The sequence below is a fragment of the Marmota flaviventris genome, chromosome 14 (assembly GCF_047511675.1).
Source record: "Marmota flaviventris isolate mMarFla1 chromosome 14, mMarFla1.hap1, whole genome shotgun sequence".
NCBI classification, from domain to species: domain Eukaryota; kingdom Metazoa; phylum Chordata; class Mammalia; order Rodentia; family Sciuridae; genus Marmota; species Marmota flaviventris.
In genome coordinates this window covers 62425777-62445134 of record NC_092511.1, presented here as the reverse complement: position 1 = coordinate 62445134, position 19358 = coordinate 62425777, and the positions used below count along the sequence as shown (strand labels likewise).

Here is a 19358-nt window from a genome sequence, read left to right as displayed (position 1 = left end):
AATGAGGCAGGTACTATTACCATATGTCATTGAATCTAAGATGATATCAATTATAAGATACATCACTATTTTATGTACCACTAAGAAAGAAAACATGCCAATTAAACATGAAACAGTGTTTCCTTGTTACTTAGAAGTATTATTTTATCTTTATTGAGAGAGTTCTTTTAGATTAGAGTAGTAAGTGTTAAGAATGTCTGTCTGGCCAATGGCAATTGTAAGACAGATATAGAGTAGTGTGAGGGGGGAAATATGTCTTCAAATCAATTAAGTACAATATTATACCTGTTTTATACATGAGAAAGCTGAGACAAAGAAATTAAATACTTTTCCATGGGTGTATAGAAAAATTAATAGCAGAGCCACCATTTGAAGCTAGACAATTCCAGTGCCCATTCTTTACCCTTAGGATCAAAATCTGTATTTCATACATCTGACCACTTGCAGCCCAGAGAATCAAAATGCACATCTGTCTGCCTCCAGGCCCTGAGCCTTTATCCATCACTAACCTGCCCCATGCTAGACAACTCTGAATAAAGGAGCTAGAGGTTCACTTTTCTCATTAGGAGGGTGGGGGCCCTACTACAACCAGTCTTTCCTCCACTGTTACATGACATCTGCCTATAATGCTAATTAAAATTTCTGTGGCTTCCCCCACACCCTTTTTCCAAGGCTTTCAACACCAGAGTCAGAGTCAGAATGTTCATATCCATCTGTAATCATGTTTCAGAATCTTCAAATCTTAAGGTACATATAGAACTTAGACCAAGACTTCAGTCAGTTGGTGTACTGGGGACATCTTCCTTGGAGCCCAGATGTTCAGGCACAGTTGGAATGAGGTCAGGGGAAATTAGGCTTCCTCTAGGGTGATGTGATCTGACTGAAATTATAAACAACCACAATAAAGATCATACTGTACTCAGCTATTATTTTTTAAACTAATGCATTGCCTCACATATGGAGTTGTGGACATGTGTCTTACTACAAAAATAATGAATGAAGCAAACAAAACAAAAACTGTGAACTCTCCTACTATAGTAGGCTCTTAGGAGGAATGCTCAACTCATCTCTAGGAGCTTCACTTAGAGATCTTGCTCTGGCAAACAGAGCATGCAGGCAGTCACAGATTAATATCTTTTCCTGTTCTCCAGTATGGACTTTGCCACCTCTGCACCTCAGCTCTGGGTGGTGAGAAGCATGCCTGCATCTAGATCTAAGCCCTGCTAAACAGTTTTTCCAGTCTGTGTAGTCCTCAGCCCTAGCTGCAATAAGAACCACATGAGGGCAGGGCATGGTGGTGCATGCCTATAATCCCAGTGGCTCATGAGGCAACTTAGTGAGACTCTATCTCAAAATAAAATATAAAAAAGCACTAGGGATGTGGCTCGGTAGTTAAGTACCTTGGTTTCAATCCCTAGTACCCCTCCAAAAAAAAGAACCACTGGGCTGGGATTGTGGTTCAGCAGTAGAGTGCTCACCTAGCATGTACGAGGCCCTGGGTTCTATCCTCAGCACTACATAAAATAAATAAATAAAGATATTGTGTCCAACTACAACTAAAAAACAAATAAATAAATAAATGAGAACCACTACAAAACTTTATAAAAATACATATATCTGGGCTTCATCCCCAGAGATCATGATTTAATTGATCTGGTTTAGACCCAGACATCAGTATTTTTCAGAAGTTCTCTTTAAGTTAGGCACAGTGGTGCACATCTGTAATCCCAGCTACTCAGGAGGCTGAGGCAGGAGGATCACAAGTTTAAGGGCAGCCTCAGCAACATAGTAAGACCCTGTCTCAAGAAAAAATATTTTTTAAAAGTAGGTGGAAAAAGGGACTGTGGCTGTAGCTCAGTGGTAAAGTGCTTCCCTCACATGTGTGAGGCACTGGGTTCAATCCTCAGCACCACATAAAAATAAATAAAGATATTATATATCCATCTACAACTTAAAAAATGTTTTTTTAAAAAAGTGGGTGGAAATGTAGTTCAGTGGTAAAGTACCCCTGGATTCAATCCCCAGTACGGGACAGGGCAGGGCAGATTTCTCTAGGTGATTTTCATTGCAACCATCATTAAAAACTTTAGCTAGATGAACACAGCTGCCCAGTACTAAATACGAGGGACTAGAAGTAGAGAAGTCAAGCAAAGAGGAAATGAGGGGAGCTGAAATCCTAGGAAAAGTCCCTCCAACTGACTTTCTGTGCTCTAGGAGATACCCGGCCAAGAGATAGCTCACCCAGAATTAATATCTATGTCTTATTCACTGGGTTCAGGATCCAGTGAACACAAGCTGTTAGGTTTCAGTCCAAAGGCATGAGAGATAAAGGGATTCCATGTATAAGTTGATTACCAGCTGAACCTGACATTTATATTGCCACTGTTTTTTTCCATATTATTTCTACTTTTGTTTTTACCTCACTAGTCATTTCACAGTTCATTCCTGTCAACTACCAGCCTTCTCACAAGTACTCAACATTTGTAGATTTGTAGTTGTCAATATTCAACTCAGGTATGTTCTATTGAAAACTTTTTAATATCAAGGATTCAAGCCTAATGCAATGGAATACTGAACCCTATAACATGAGGCTATAACTGCTGGAGCAGAAGCTAAATACAGACAAAGAGTGTAATACCTAGATAAATAGATCATACCCAGTCTCATCCCTCCTCAGAACTCTTGTCTGATGCTGGTTGGAGTGATGCTCCAGGGCCCAAAATCCAATAATTAGGTTTCTTTGAAAAATTAAAAATAAGCTACTTCAGAAACTTATTCCTTCCATACCCCTGAATGTCCCTAGAAGAGCCCACAGAGAAATAGTAGCAGTCATCTGACTGCCTGACTTCTGCTTTCCTGCTCTTCCTTCTTCTGGCCTGCAATCTTGCCAAATCTTAGCCACAGGGAAGCAGCAAAGACAAAATTTCCTTCTGTGATTACCAAAAGGCCCCTGCATGTTTTGGCATCAGCTGCCTGCTCCACAGAGGACACAAATTTCTCTCAGACTGGATTACAAGCCAGATCTCTTGCTGTGAGACAGTTGCTCAGCCCACCTAGAAGTAAAACAAGTAAAAATCATGTCAGATTCAGAAAATGTGTTAACTATCATGTAAAGCAATAGAAATACTGTTTCTATTTTGCACCTGGTTTACCTTCCCAAACCAATTGTGATTTCCTCTTCCCATTCTCCTGCCTCCTCCCATCCCTCCTTTGCCTGGTAGAAGTGAAATGGGTGGAAGATGTTCTCTTAATGACATAGCCCAAAGTAACTTGTGACCCACAGTCTCTCCTCCAATGCCAATTTTACTATAGTGTGCCTGAAATGTGATCTCCAAGAGCGACTTCTCAGCCCATCCCTGCTCCCTGGTACAGCTGACGGTGCCTCCAGAATGGATGACCCCAAAGGAGACCTCAGCACGCTCTACCAGATGGCTTCCCAGTCCTCAGCCTCTTGTTACAAACTCCAAGTAATCAAGTATGGTCCAAGGAATCTCCCCAATCTATGAAAATGCTATTATTACTGGTTCCATACCTAAGAAGTCCAGAGATTTAAACTACATTTTCAAGTGTCAGACAGGCAAAAGCCAGTTCCAAGGTAGCTGATACAAGTTTGGCATGAGAAACCAAGGTCAGGCTACTCAACACACGATGGGAAAAGAGGAGGTGGTGAAAAGAAGCGCTGCTGCAGAACACTTTGAGGTCTTTATGAGAACTGGAAATCCAGAAAGTCTCTGAACACAGGAAAAGCATGATCACTAGAAAGGTGTTTAATTGTCAGTGAATGTTCATTGAATGCCTACTATATTTAGACATCAGAATAGAAATTCAATTTTCAAGGAGCAAATGGCACGCAGACTCTATCCCTGCCCCTCCCATTTCTCTAAGTATTAGAAATTCTAAGGTAGAATGAACAATGATGGCAAAGGCCACTTTTACTATTTCCTAGTTCCACAGATCCCATGCACAGATTCCTGAGCTTTGAGAATCTTCTGTGTGCAAGATGTCACGCTAGGTACTAGCCATATAAAACTGAATAATTCATGGATCCTAATCTAAAAGCTTTCACAGCGGGGTCTTAGACTTATGCTGAATTTAAGTGTATCTGGGTAGAAGTTCTAGATATCACTGAATAGTCTCTCTCTGCCATCATCTCTTCCCAGGGCTCTAAAATCTAGCGGACTCTGCGAGTCATTGACATATGGACTCCCCTTCATCCTCAGACCCACAAGCTGTTGGCAGCTGGACTGGGATGAGCTGGAGACAAATCAGCAGCATTTTCATGCTTTGTGTCACAGCCTTCTGGTGAGTATTCTGTCCACAGGTGAGAAAGAGGTCAAGTACCAGCCTCTGAAAAATAGCCACAATTTCTTTCCTAATCTAGACCTGCTTCAACCCTCAAGAAGACAGGGAGGGAAGCTGGAAATACTTTGATACTTGGAATAAATATCATTTACCTTTGTTGACTGTATGCTATAGAGAATAATTCCTGAATTTAGTTATATAATACTAAACTTCAAAATCCCTTATTTTACAAGCTTAACATTTAAATGGCAGAGAATTTTCCACAATAATATATTTTAAAACCTACTTCCCTCCTAACACTGTGCTGCTAGACATTATAGTTCATTTAAATGAACATCCCTTGGTCTGTACCAGACTCTGTGCTAAGCCATAGATATATATTTAATGAAGACATAATAGACATTTTCTTTTCCCTCAAGAAACTTATTCTCTAATAGAAGAGATAAATAATTTTTTAATTGTGAGAAGTTTATAAAGGAAAAGAATAAGCTGCTATAAGAGAGCCTATCTGTGGCAGTAACATTTAAACTGAGATCTTCAAGATGAATGGAAATTAGCCAGGTGAAAAGTGGTAGGAAGAACACTCAAGGCAGGGAAAGGAATGTGTGGCTACTTGAAGACTGGAAAGTGCTAAGGGAAGGATTAAGAATGGAAAACCCATTATGCAACCAAAAAAGAAAGAAACTGTGGAAGTAACTCAGTGGCAGAGTTACTCAGTGCAAAGTCCTGGGTTTCATCCCCAGCACTATGAAGAGCTGGGGCTGGAGGGTGAGGGGGAGCCATTGTGACTAAAACATAAAGGAGGGAGAGAGGCAATAGGTGGGGTTGAAGAAGCAAGCAGGGGTCAAATCATGCAAAACTTTAGACTAAATTAAAGACTTTGGAGTTTAAGCAGAGAAAGAAATCATGAGAAATTATATCATCTCTCTAAAACTTTAAAATATTACTTGGACAGAAATTAGAACTAAAAACTAGCAGAAGCAAGAATGGAAACAAGAAAATAAGGTAGAGAACATTGTGGCTTGGATTAGAATATTGGAAGTCAAGATGAGAAAAGTAAACAAATAGAGAAATAGAAATATCAGAACTTAGTGTAGGATTGGATGTTGGGAGTGAGGAAGAGTAAGTAATAAATAACTCCTTGGTTTCTGACTTGAACAATTAGAGGTTTGTCACTCCCTGAAATGGAAATAAAAGAACACACACACACATACACACACACACACAATGGAATACTTAGATATCAAGATAAAATAACTGCAAATAGAATCCAAAGACAGATAAAGAATGAGGATTTGACCTAGTAGAAAGTAGTTGATCAGGACAGCACGGCCTTGTGTCTCTCTATCAGAAGCCAACTTCTTTTCCTGTTTCAAAGCCCACACTCCCTTTTAGGGTCCACCCACTGAGTTCCTGTTTCCTATCTGAAGAACACCCACCTCCTGTCTTTGCAGAGCAGAGACAGCAGACCAGTTCTGATTGTCAGTGCCCAACAGCTCAGTTTACTTTTTGGTTTTTTTGTTTGTTTGTTTTTTTGGTGCTAGGGATTGAGCCCATGGCCTTGTACATGTGAGGCAAGCACTCTACCAACAGAGCTATATCCCCAGCCCTCAGTTTACTATTTACTCCACCCAATTCCTCAGAATCCTGGAGAAGATATATCACTTAGGAGAATTTCTCACGTGTCTTCATTACAGTGTGTGTGTATGTTTGGTGCTGGTGATCAAACCCAGAGCCTCACACATGCTAACAAGTGTTCTACCACTGAGCTATACCCCCAGCTTCCTCAATACATTTTTATAGTATATAATATTTTAAACATACATTGGCATTTTAACACACTGCTACAGTGAATATAAATTTTATAGAAAATTATACCCTTCAGCACTTTTACTAGTAAGGTATCCCAAGAAAATAATCAGAAGAAGGGGCAAAGATGCGTGTACAGGATGTTCATCTCCATGTTATTTATCATGGTAAAAAAAAATGGTAACAACCTAAATGTCCTAAATAGATAAGTGATTAAATATAAATAGGAGAAATATTATAGGATCTATAATTGGCCAAGCAATGAAATATTATGTAGTCATTAAAAGTAAGGATGGGAAAAAGTATTCACTTCCATCCTGGCTTACATACACAAGATCAAAGTCTCCCTGCAGTTAACCTCATGGTTAATTAAACATCTGTGTTTATTTGTTTGTTTGTTTTGTTTAACAATATTTACTGACCACTATGTGCCAGGCACTGTCCTAGGGATGAAATGACCTTATCTTTATCAATCCTCTGTCATGCAAACACACAAGTATATGATTGACCCATGACTAATAGATACCCATTTTTTTGGAGTACTTAATAAATATAGGCACTTAACCAAGTGTTCTGTATGCTTTACCTCAGTTAATCCTCACAGTACCATACTATGTGTGGTAGAGATTGCTGTCCTTATTTTTACAGATGGAGAAAGCTGTAAAGAGACCAAGAGATTTACCAATCATCACACAGCTACCAAAGTGGCCAAGTCAGAATTTGAACCTAGTTCTATTTGACTACAAAGCCCACGCTTTAAACTTCCCTGTGTATACACAGATAAGTACAAACTACAACACTGAGGCTAATCCTCCCTTCACTTAACCCCCACGGTTCTGTATTTCACTGGGCTTGAAGTCACTTTTAAAGTGGCTAGGCACTCATAACCACTCTTCACTCATTTTGTGCCATTGTTCTCTCAGCTCTGTTCATTCCATCACTGAATTAAAGACCACTCTCCTAGTGTAGAAAAGAAAAACAGTATTGAAATGGCTCTTCCTTATTGCTTTCTACATAACATCTCCAAGCAGCAAAATTCCTGCACAGCAGTGTTACAGAGAGAAGAATTTTTCACAAGTTTCAGCTTATTCATTCAACCACAATTCACATTGTGACAGACTCTCGAGTTTTAGCCTCCCGCACCCTGTTGTCACAGGTTTACCACACTTCCTTAGTTTTATCCTTCCTCTTGTATTCTTTATTACACTTTTTTCATATGTTCTTTTAAGATTTGATGTTAAGTCAGCTCCTCTCTTGCCTTCTCTTTCTCACTATGAGTTTCCCTTCCACCTAACTTCTCATTCTAACTTCTGTCTTTCTGTTAATAGCAGCACCACCATTGTCTAGTCACCCAGGCTTGAAACCTCAGTCACTTTCAGCCATCTCGCCCTTTACACCCATTTCACCACTAAGTCACATTGTAACACTGAGGTGGAACTGCCCTTTCTTGTCTGTTCCCAGGCTGTTCTCAGCAAGACTTCTTCAGTAAATTCCTAACTGGCTTCCCTACCCAATCTCTCCCTCTTCTAATTTGCCTGGTACATTGGTACCATATTAATTGGCATGTTTTTTGTTTGTTTGTTTTCACTACTAGGAATTGAACACAGGGGCACTCTGCCCCTGAGCTATGTCCACATGTCCACAGTTCCTTTTTTAAAAAAATATTTATTTTTTTAGGTGTAGATGGACACAACATAATGCCTTTATTTTTATGTGGTGGTAAGGATCGAACCTGGGTCCTGCCCGTGCTAGGCAAGCGCTCTACCGCCAAGCCAAAATCCCAGCCCCTCCTTTTTTTTTTTTTTTTTTTTTTTGAGTACCAGGGATTAAACCCAGAGGCACTTAACCATTGAGCCACATCCCCATCCCTTTTTTTATTTTTAATTTTAAGACAGGGTCTCATTGAGTTGCTTGGGGCCTTGCTAAATTGCTGAGGCTGGCTTTTGTAATCCTCCTTCCTCAGCCCCCAGAGCCATTGGGATTACAGGTGTGTGCCACCACTCCCAGCAATTAATTAGACTTTTAATGGGGATTGGGGGGCAGAGTCTAATTCTCTAGAGAAATTCTTCATATTTTTACCTATTTTCTTTAACATACTAATCATAGGCAATTTGAAGTTCTCATCTAACCCCAATACCAGAGTCAAGTGGATTTGTTCTTATTGTCTCTTTTTTCTTTCGGTTTTTAGATATATTTTACTGATTTTCAGCATATTTGACAATATTTTAGTGAAAGATGAACTGTCAATAAATAAATTGTAGTGGCACATGCCTATAATTCTAGCTACTCAGAAAGCTGAGACAGGAAGATCAAAAGTTCAAGACCAGCCTGAGCAACTTATTGAAACCCCGTCTCAGAATTGAAAAAAAAGAAAGAGAGAGAGAGAAAGAAAAAACTAGGTTTATATCTCAGTGATAGAGTGCCTCTGAGTTCAATCCCCAATACTATAAGTAAGTAAACAAATAAATAATCAAACAAAATTGTAGAGTCTCCAGTTGGTACAGGCTTCCTCTAGAAAGGGCTCACCCTTCCCTGCCCCAGGCAGATAAAGTGGCAGCTTATCATCCTACTCTACTCAGGAACTGTGCTGAGTCAAGGCTAGGCTGTACTCATGGTCTCATTTTAGTCATGGTATGTTATGGCCTTTCAGAGTTCTCAACTGAAAGCCTAGTGTACTGTGTATATCCCCTACCTTGAATCTAATCACTGCCTTCCAAAACTGCTAAAACACTGTTTTTTAGAGGTTTTCTCCTTAAATGTTTTTGCCTCCTGACATATACAACCCTATGAAAATGTACTGAGTGGAAATTTAGCTTGAGTCCCATTCCTCCCTACCACTAGGTCTCCACCTAAAGATTTACTGGTTTCTCTGTTCCTTACAAGTGCCTCATGAGTCAGAAATCCTAGATTCCTGAGCCCCACTAGCACCACCACCATCCTGGCCAACCCAGAATCAACACATACCCTCAAAGTAAAAGGAGTTGTAATAATTCCCTCTTCTGTCTGGATTTCTCCCTTTCTAGAAACTGAATTACCTCTAATCCTCATTGCCACAGCAACTTCTCACTGCCTTCGAACAAATTGTCCTGTAAATTATGCAGTTTTTCTACTTGTTCTAAGCAGGAGAACCTGTTTCCCATTAGCCATTCCAACCCAGACACAGAAGTAGATGCTTATTAAATGCTTATTTATTCCCCCTTTGCCATCTGACTAGACATATAATACATTTTCTAATTTGTGCTTAGCCAGTTGGCTGGTTCCATTATGTTTTCATTTTCAGGCTCCTGGATTTCCCTACAAGTATAAATTTATTCAATGCTGTCTTTTCCTCCAATCTTTCTTCTGAACCAAGTCCATATTGCAATAATTGAATCCTAGTGATTAATGCCAACCCATGAGGCCTCATCAAAAGTTGTGTAACTTTTCTAGTTATGAGCTTCAGTCAACTGCAGTCTTAACCATTATTTCCACTCCCTGATTTTACTTGAAAATTATTATCTTTCTGTCTTCCTCAGAGATTATTTTTACTTTACTTGAATATTTTACTTCAATTTCCTCAGAAGATGAGCTTTACTCAGTCTTTTTAAAAGATAGATGTTGTCCACCATTCCCATAAATTTCACTCTTAGATTAATTCAGACCATAAGAGAGCCATGTGTTTTGATAGCATTCTTTGGTACTTTTATAGATCTATATCTAAGAAATGTTCAATTAACTTTAACAAAATTGAATAGACATTGATAATTATTAAATTTATTTTTAATTTTTAAAATGTAATACTCCATAGTGTCTACTATATGCCTGATACAGTTCTAAACACTTTACAACTTTTCATTTATGCCCACAACCATCCTAAAAGGTAGGAATTCTTATCCCTGTTTTATAGATAAGGAATCTGAAGCTGAAAGAGTAGAGCCAGGATTGAACCTAGAAAGTCTAGCTCCAGGTCCCAAATTCTAAACCACTCTGTAACCACATGAAAGTCATTATACTGATTGCAGGAGATGTCTGAAACATATTCACTATTCAACAAGAATCCATAAGACAGCTTCTCCAAGACATTATGTCAGGAAAAGTTGTGAGGATCCTTGTAGCAAAAATGGGTTATTTGTATTTCTGAGAGTTTATCTAATCTTAGCTCTATTATTGCCCTACCCTTATTTTTCTTTTGCATAATCTCCTTAATTATTTGTGTCCTTTTGTGCTTTTTAGAAGAACATAATAATATGACATTTTTCTAAACTAACATACTTGTTTTGTGTAATGTGTTAAGAATAAATATAAAAATAACTAAAATTTTTCCAAGTCTTTAGGAGATGAAATCTATCCATTGCCAGGAAAATAACATTTTAATTACCAAAGTCCACTGTATAGTCCCAGTTATGTAGCTAGTGACTCACTTTCCACATCCTCATTTCTCTTACAAAGTCATGTCTGTGTGAACTAGAAAAAGAAATGAAAATACCACCTAGGTCTTTCAGTTTCCTATTTAAAATGTCAGAGTCCCTAGAGATACATTCCAGAGCTTTCCAGGCCATGTCTGCCCTAATTGGCCACAGAAGTGACAGGACTCCAGCCAGGATGTGTCCAGCAGGAGTCTGAGTACACAGGCAATGGGCTGGTTGGGCTGCAAATGGGTGGAGAAATGGAAAGTCCTTGGCTGAATAGGCAAAGAGTCAAGCCCTAGACTCCAAGCCAAAAGCAGGGTGATGGCAGGTTAAGCACCATTAAAAAAAAATGGACAGAATGAGTAAATGAGTGTAGAAGGTAGCATGCATGGAAAACGGGTGTGAGGATAGCACCTCATGGGATCAGTGGGCTTCCTGTGACCCACTTCTGTCTATTTTTATTATTTCATCTTTCACCATGCCCCTTCCATTCTCCATTTCAGCCACATTAATAAATTACTAAATGTTACTCAGATAAGCTAAACTGTTTCATACCTCCACACCTCCATAGTTGTTTTAAGTGGCGAAAATAGGCATCTTTGTCTTGTTCCTGCTCTTAGGGGCAAAACATTCTGTCTTTCACCACTACATACAAGGTTAGCTGTGAGTTTTTCATAAAGGCTTTTATCAGGTTGAGCAAGTCCCATTATATTCCTAGTTTGTTCAGTGTCTTCATACTGTTCACATCCCCCTGCATTCCATCTTTCATCACTACATACAAGGTTGCGTCACCACCTAACAAAGATCTACTCCTTTTTTCCAGATTCTGCTTAAATACCTTCCCTTTCAAGACTTTCTGTCCCCAACTTACCCTGCCCCCACTTATTTTGTCCTTCCCCACCAGTGTAGCTCTTGCCACATCTAACCTTCATAGCACTGATAACAGTATGAATTTGTGCCATAGCTTTCTGATATAAGAAATGTCATATTACTATGTTCTTTTAAATTAAATTTAGAAAATATTATTTTCCAAGTACCAGGTTATTGACACAGTCAGTATCTTCATGGTTGCTTTTCCTCCTAGGGTTATACCTAGAATCAAAGTGGCCTAACATAGTCAGAAAGATAGGAAATGGCTCTCTGGTATTCAGCACACCTCCAGTACCATTGTTGTGTAGAAGTGGGAGGAGCAGACATCGATGTCTTATTCTGCTCTTAGGGACAAAGCATTCACCACTACCTGCGGAAGTTAGCTGGAGTTTTTCATTGAGGCTTTTATCAGATTAAGGAAGTTCTGTAATGTTCCTAGTTTGTTGAGTGTTTTTATCATGACAGAGTATTATTTTTTGTCAAAAGCTTTTCTGATTTTTCTGGATGATTATGTAGTTGTTATCTTTAATTCTATTAATATAATGTATAATTCTATTAATATAATCATTGATTGATTTTTGGGCATCAAGCCAAACTTGCATTCACAGAATGAATTCCATTTAGTTATGGAATATAATTCTTCTTAAATGTTGATAGATTTTGTTTGTTCCTATGTTGTTGAGAATTTTTGTATATGTATTCATAAGGTATATTCATCTATAGCTTTCTTATGATGTCTTTGTCTGGTTTTGATATTGGGGCAATATTCTTCTCTAAAATCACTTAGAAAGTGTTCCCTCTTACTCTGTTTTTCTGAAGAACTTGTGAAGGATTAGTGTTATTTCTTCCTTAATAATTTGGTAGATTTCACCAGTGAAGCCATCTGGGCCTGGTCTTTTCTTGTGGCAAGTTTTCTGATTATTAATGCTATATATCTTTATTTGTTATAGGTTGTGCAGAAAACAGTTAATATAACAGACCTAAGACTCCTATCCATAGAAAGTCCTGCTTGCAAGGTTGACCTTTGGTTAGCACTTGAGAACTTGAAATTTGGGAGAGTTCCCACCATTTCCTAAATAATAAGAGTGGTTCACTGGGCATCAATATGGTTTATACTAACATCTGCTTTTACTCTACAAACGAAGAATATTGGTGCATGCCAGCTACAGAGTGTCTATATAACCATCCCCCAGTAAAAATCTTGAGCACTTGAGTCTGATGAGAAATTTCACTTCTGTTATCATAATTCAGTGCTGAAGAAATAGAGCATATTCTATGTGACCCCACAGGAAAAGAGGACTCTTTGAAGCTTGCACCTAGTTTCCTCTGAACTTTGCTTCATGAGTCTTTTTTCTTTCCTAATTTCTTTGTATCCCTTTGCTATAATAAATCATATCCATGAATACAACTCTATACTGAATCCTGTGAGTCCTCCTAGTGAATCACTATGCCAAGGGGCGGACTTTAGGTCCTCTAATACCAATTTATTCAGATTTTGTACATCTTGAACCTTTCTAAGAATATGTCCATTTCATCTAGGTTATCTAACCTGTTGGCATACAATTGTTTGAAATATTCCCTTACAGTCCTTTTTATTTTTATAAAGTCAGTATTTTATTATGACTTTAGTAACTTAGTAACTCTCCTTTTTCCTTAATCAATATAACTAAAAGTTTAGTGATTTTGTTGATCTTTTAAAAGAATCACTTTCAGTTCCATTGATTTTTCTCTATTATTTTTCCATTCACTAGTTATTTCTACTCTGTTTTTTCTTTTGCTTGCTTCAGTTTAGTTGCACTTGTTTTTCTAGTTTCTTAACTAGATTTTTTTTCTTTGAAATTTCTCCTTCTTTAATGTAAGAGTTTTCCACTATAAATTTCACTCCAAATCCAGTTTTAACTGTGTCATGTTTTACTGTTATATTTTAATTTTCATTCATCTTAAATTATTTTTTAATTTCTCTTGCGATTTCTTCTTTGACCCATTAATTATGTAAAGTATGTTGTTTAATTTACACATATTTGTGAATTTACCAGGTTGTTTTTCATTCTTTATTTTTAATTTCATCCCACTGTGGTTAGAGAAAATACATTGAATATTCCATGTTCAATTGAGAAGAATGTTTAATCTGGTGTTTTGGTATTTGGATTTTTTTTCTGTGCTATAGATCAAAACCAGGAACTCACCCCCACTAGGCAAGTGCTTAACCACTAAGCTACATCCCCAGTCCAGAATCCCTTTTATCCACTTCCTCTAGTCCCCTTTGTGGAAGTCAGTATGACAGCAGAGAATATTGAACATTGTATATTATTCTTCTCCCTGTCTGGTTTCTAACTTTCTGAGGTGAAAGGAAAAGTAAATATCGAATTATTCTAATTTCTTCCTGATGTCCTTCCAGGTTCCATTTAGAAAGGATTCTCTCTCTTGTTTTATTTTTTTAAGAATTTGTGAAGGATTAGTGTTATTTCTTCTTTAAACATTTGGTAGACTTCACCAGTGAAGGCATCTGAGCCTGTCTTTTCTTGTAGGAAGAAGAAAAGCTATGCCAAGGTATGCTTAGCTATTTCCTTAACTAGCTGTGGTTTCACTTCATGAACACATGTATTCCTGTGCTAATGAAATATATCTCTTCCCCACAAGCAAAGCAAAATGAGTGGTCTTGTTCCTCCTGCTGTCAATGACTGCCTCTGAAACACCCTCACTCAGGAGTTGATCTGTGCTTCTTCAATTGCATTCTGAAATTAGTCTCAGGCCGTCACACAGATGGCAAACCAAGGCAGTGCTGGTTTAGTAAAATTAAAGCTTCCACCTGCTATAATGAACCCCTACCTACTCTTCAAGCAAAGCCTACATCAGTGCCTCTGAAGCTGTTCCTTTCACTCCTGTCCCAGCCATATACCCAGATATAAGTAACCACAACTTCTTCCTTCCCTTTAAAAAATCCATTTGGCTGTGACTAACAGAAAAACAATCCAACTGTAAATTAAATAATAGTTTATTTTTCTCCTGCAAAAAGAAGTCTGAAGATAGACAATTTCAGGGCAAAAGCAGTTGATCAATGAGAACCTCAAGGACCAGAGCTCTTTCTGTTTTTGTGCCCCAGCATTCATAGCAGGTGTACATCATCCTTACAACTGGTCACAAGAGAGCTGATACACCTAATACCAAGTCCTGTCCAAGGGAGAAAAAAGGAGTAAGGTGCAGAGGCAAAGGCCTACCATAATATTACAAAGTTTTTCCAAAAGACTCACCCAGCAACTTCGACTTGTCTCATTATTTAAATCCAGGTCACATGATCACCCCTAGACCAATGACTGAAGACTGAAAATTGGGTAAAGCAAAAGGAGTAGAGAATGGGAGTGGTGGCTAGCCAGTGGTGGCTAGCCAGGTATTGCCATAACTTCCTTTATAGCCTTAGCAATTAGAAGTTAAGTGAAGAATGAAATGAGGGCTGGGGTTGTGGCTAGAACGGTAGAGCGCTCACCTCACACATGCGAGACCCTGGGTTCGAACCTCAGCACCACATAAAAATAAATAAGTGAAATAAAGGTATTATGTCCAACTATAACTAAAAAATAATAAATATTTTTAAAAGAATGAAATGACTTTAAGTTAAGCTAGGCTTGGAGTATGACATAATATTCAACTCTGTCCCTGTCCATCTGCTCTACAGATTTTCAGGCCCTCTATAAAGTCTAAGTGTCCTGGGCTGGCACTCTATATGACAAAGTTCCTAACTATAACATAAACACAGACATCTTTTTACTTTCCTTCTTGTAAGTAAAAAGTTTAACATATAACTCATGCTCCTTTCTTTAGAATTAGCACAAAACATATGCTAAATTATTCAGCAGTCATCTCCAGTCATTAAGCAATGTTTTTAAGTCAAGGACCCCAAAGGCTGGTCTTCTAGGCTATCCTCAGACAATGCTTTTTCCCAGCCTCAGACACCTGCTATGGCAATTAACCATGTCCATCATAGGTACCACTGCCTATCCTAGCAGGTCAACCCATGACTTGAGTAATATCTTCAAGCTTGGGCCCTGGTACTATTAATCTCTGTCCAGGAAGAGGGTAGAAATTCCAAGCCTTAAATAAGGACACCTTGAAGTTTGACTTCTCTATTTCTCACTTTCTCTGAATGCTTCTGGGAACTGAAGATAAGTCTTCATGAAATAAGGATGTATTTGTTGCAGTTCCTCAAATAGACTTCAACCAAACTCTCTGTAAATCAATCCAGAAGTTTTAAAACATTCTGTAAAATCATTTCAGCAACACAAGTCTTCCCAGTCCTCTGACAGTCCCAGCATCAGCAGTGACTTTTAAAAGACTGTAATCATTTCCACCTACCAGTTATCCAACAGAAACTTAGCTACTGTCTAAAAATCCATAGACTTAAATTCTAGTGTTCAAAAGTTTTCAGTATGCAACACTCAAAGATTTTTAGTAACCCCACAAAGTAGCAGGAATAAGTTTCTTCCTTTTATGTCTGTCTTAGCAGACATAAGAAAAAAAATGTCACAGTGGCATAGTTTTAGCCCCTAACCTCTTGCATCAGTGGCAAGATACCTTATGCTTACTCAAGTCTTGGAAGGATTTGTCCAGGACTTAGGGGTTACCTGGGGCACAAAATTGTCAATACTAAAAACAGGCAAGCCAGACAAGTTGAGCATCCTAAGACTTGGACAAACATTAGTTTATAAGCCTTCTCCTTACTCTCTTATAAACTCCAAGAGGACAAGGAACATGTCTAATGAATTTCTATCAACATACACCTAGTGCTTGGAACATAATAGGCACTAAATAAATTTTTAACAAATAAGAAAATTTACAAAAGAATGCATGAACTAATGTAAAAACTGGATTTAAAAGTTAATAATAATCCAGGACTGAGGTTGTAGCTCTGTGGTAGAGTGCTTGCCTAGCATGTATGAAGCACTGGGTTCAATTCTCAGCACCACATACAAATAAGTAAAATAAAGGTCCATCAACAACTAAAAAAAAGGATAAATAATAATAATAATAATTCAAATCCTGAGCCCTATCAGAAGTTACTTCAGCTAACTGAAGAGGAGTGCTCTTAGAAACTTCCTAGTTATCCCTTTGGGCTTAAAGAGGCCATGACCCTGAGGCACACAAATAGCCCAACACACACATGTACCATGATTCCTATATCATTTATTTCCAACCTGATGGATTTGGTAAGAATCAGATTTCCCATCATATTTTGGATATGTCCCTCAGGAAGATAGCACACCTCCAGATATAAGATGCCAAGAATTTCTGAAAGCACCTATAAAGCTCTTAGCACAGTGCCTGGCACCTGTTAAGCATTTCATTAATGTTTGTGATTATCATTATGGTTGTGATTCATTTTCCCATGCCCAAACCACCTAATCACCACCACCACCATCACCACCCACAAAACAAACAAACAAACAAACTTCTGTGAGGAGGTAGTATTATACCTCCAGAAAAATCAGTTGATTCCCACCCCACAGAGAGGTCACCAGCCACAGGAACGGTACACACTTCTTGCACCACTTGTTGGTGCCTACGAGACTCTTCAAACCTCTGTGCTGCGTTGGATGACAACACTACTTTTACAAGTCAAGAGAGCCTCCCCTGCTACCCCTTCCCACCCAGCCTCTGTGAATAACTCCAATACAGCAGGTGTTGCCACCTCCCTAAGTCACTTCCTACTTGTCTTCCTTAAGACACTGATATCCCTCTTTTCTCTTAAAAGCTTTTCCTTTTCCTTGTGCCTTTCTCATACAATATTTCTTCCAACTTTTCATACAAGTTAGAGTGGTTAGAACTGGTGTTGTTTTCTTTCATCTTATGTAGCAGGGAGACTTATGTTTGTGCCAGATATAACTAATGATCACCCCACAAAAGGACACAATTTACAGATGACTGTAACCTTTCTGGCTCCATATTTCCTGGAGTTTTGTGGGTTTCCTTGGAAAAATACCACGGAAAATTGCCTCATTTAAAAAGGTGCAACTACAAAGTCTGCTTTTAAGTCTGTTTGTCTTTTCTCCTTACCCATGTACTAACCTCTGTCATCTTCATGGTATGTGGCAAAATGCCACCTATCTTTATTCACAGAGCTGCTGCAACCAGAATCCTGACCCTTGGCTTTGTCCTGTGACTAGCTGGGTTGATCTCCAAAGCCCTGTCTCCACCACCACAGCCTGGTTATACTAAAGATTTCCTCTCCCTGTCCCCTCCTTCTCTTACCCAACAGGCTGCTTTGAGTACTTTCTTAAACCCATTCTGGGCATTAGAGGGGCACACCCCAATCATCCCATTCTAACTGCAGTCAGTAGCAACACAACCAAACTTTATCACCCTCAAATTAAAACCTGAATTTCTATACCACCTTCGACACATTTCTGTCACTTAGCTTGCTGGTGTGGTGGTGATAGTTGTTGTTTTGACAGTACTAGAGATTGAATCCAGGGGTGCTCTACCACTGAGCTATATCCCCAGCCCTTTTAATTTTCTTAATTTGGGATAAGGTCTCACTAAGTTTCCCAGACTGGTCTCAAACTTTCGATCTTCCTGCCTTAGCTTCCCAAACAGATGGGATTACAGGCATGCACCATGGTGCCTGGTTTACACATCTCTGTTCCCAGACATTGTTAAGAATTATAATTTTTTTTTGGTGGTGCTGCTGGGGATTGAATCCAGGGCCTTGTGCATGCTAGGAATGTACTCTACAGACTGAGCTATATCCCAGCCCAAGAATTATAATTCTTGAGCCAGGTATGGGGATGTACACTTGTAATTCCAGCAACTCAGGAGGCTAAGGCAGGAGGATTGCAAGTTTGAGGCTAGCCTCGGCAATTTAGCAAGACTCTGTCTCAAAATAATATTAAAAAGGGCTAGGGGTATGGCCTCTGGGTTCAATCCCCAGTACCCACTCCTCACACACACACACACACAAAAAAAAAAAAAGGAAAAAAAATATTCTAATTCTCAGCTAGAGATATAGCTCAATGGTAGTGCACATGCTTAGCACACATGAGGTCCAGGATTCAATCCCCAGCACCAAAGCAAACAAACAAATACAGGAAGAATTATAATTCTTAAAACCCAACACTCACCATTGAATAATCCACTTGGGGTACCACCAACTTCAAATTAAAGAGCATTTCTTAACTTGTGTTTCACTCTGGCATATCCTGGACTAGGGAGGAAGATAGTACCTTGTGGTATTGGTGATTCAGGCAGGAAGCCCCTCCCTCCCAGGCCAAAGTGAAATGTTCTGTCCTCCCCAGTACCCCCAGAGGAACAGGGAAGTCTCAGTTGAGACTGATCCTCAAAATATGCCAAAGACTGAAGGTTAATTAGCATTTATATATGTCCTTGTTTCAGAAAAGAGAATGGATGCTATTGGCCAAAGGGGAACCCCTGAGCCTAGGACACAGCCAAAGAGTTCCTGCCAGCACCTTCTATGTGATAATGCCATCGAACTCGCCCACATTGCTGGTGAAGGCTGTGGCCACACGGGAACTCATGCTGCCCAGCCCCTTCCCCCTGCTGCCTGAGGACCCTCCTGAAGACAGCCTTAAGACTGTGGAGGCAAGTGGAACCCAGGTCTCATGGTATAGATAGAGGAGAGAGAAGATAATTGGGGGAGGGTAGAGAGGGGAGTGATCCCATGGGTGTGGCATGAAGGTCAAAGAAGACTGCAGGGATGGGAAATGGGGGTGAGAGCAGTGGGTAGTCAACGCTAAGATTAAGGCAGCAAAGTGAGAAATGAAGTAGAAGGGAAACTCCTACTTGGCTTGAGGGAAATGAGGTTTGAAAAGAGAACTGAGAGAGAAAAAGGTCACTGGTATAAGCTAAGGACTGGGAATTAGTGTCATCCTGGAGGAGCATAAACACAAACACAAACACACACACCCTGAAATCTAATTAAAATAAACACCAATGGGGAGCTGCAAAGGAGAAAAGGGAGAGTGTCAGAAGGGAAAGCTG

General features: G+C 39.1%; 1 protein-coding gene and 1 long non-coding RNA gene across 4 annotated transcripts in view; one reads left to right on the top strand and one right to left on the bottom strand.

Moving 5' to 3' along the window:
* The window catches only part of M1ap (meiosis 1 associated protein), a 92181-nt gene that overhangs the window by 69685 nt on the left and 3138 nt on the right, over nt 1-19358 (top strand). For 2 of the 3 annotated variants that reach the window (XM_027943765.3, XM_071601758.1), the window contains 3 exons: nt 3313-3475; nt 4161-4302; nt 18753-18959. In XM_027943765.3, the coding sequence (XP_027799566.2) occupies nt 3313-3475; nt 4161-4302; nt 18753-18959 (512 nt within the window). The remainder of the gene's footprint in view (nt 1-3312; nt 3476-4160; nt 4303-18752; nt 18960-19358) is intronic. The other variant, XM_071601757.1, reaches the window with a different exon arrangement.
* LOC114099448 (uncharacterized) lies at nt 119-18759 on the bottom strand. Its single transcript, XR_003583900.3, has 3 exons — nt 18482-18759; nt 2941-3053; nt 119-880 (listed from the first exon to the last, which is right to left on the bottom strand). It is a non-coding gene; the product is annotated as an uncharacterized lncRNA (long non-coding RNA).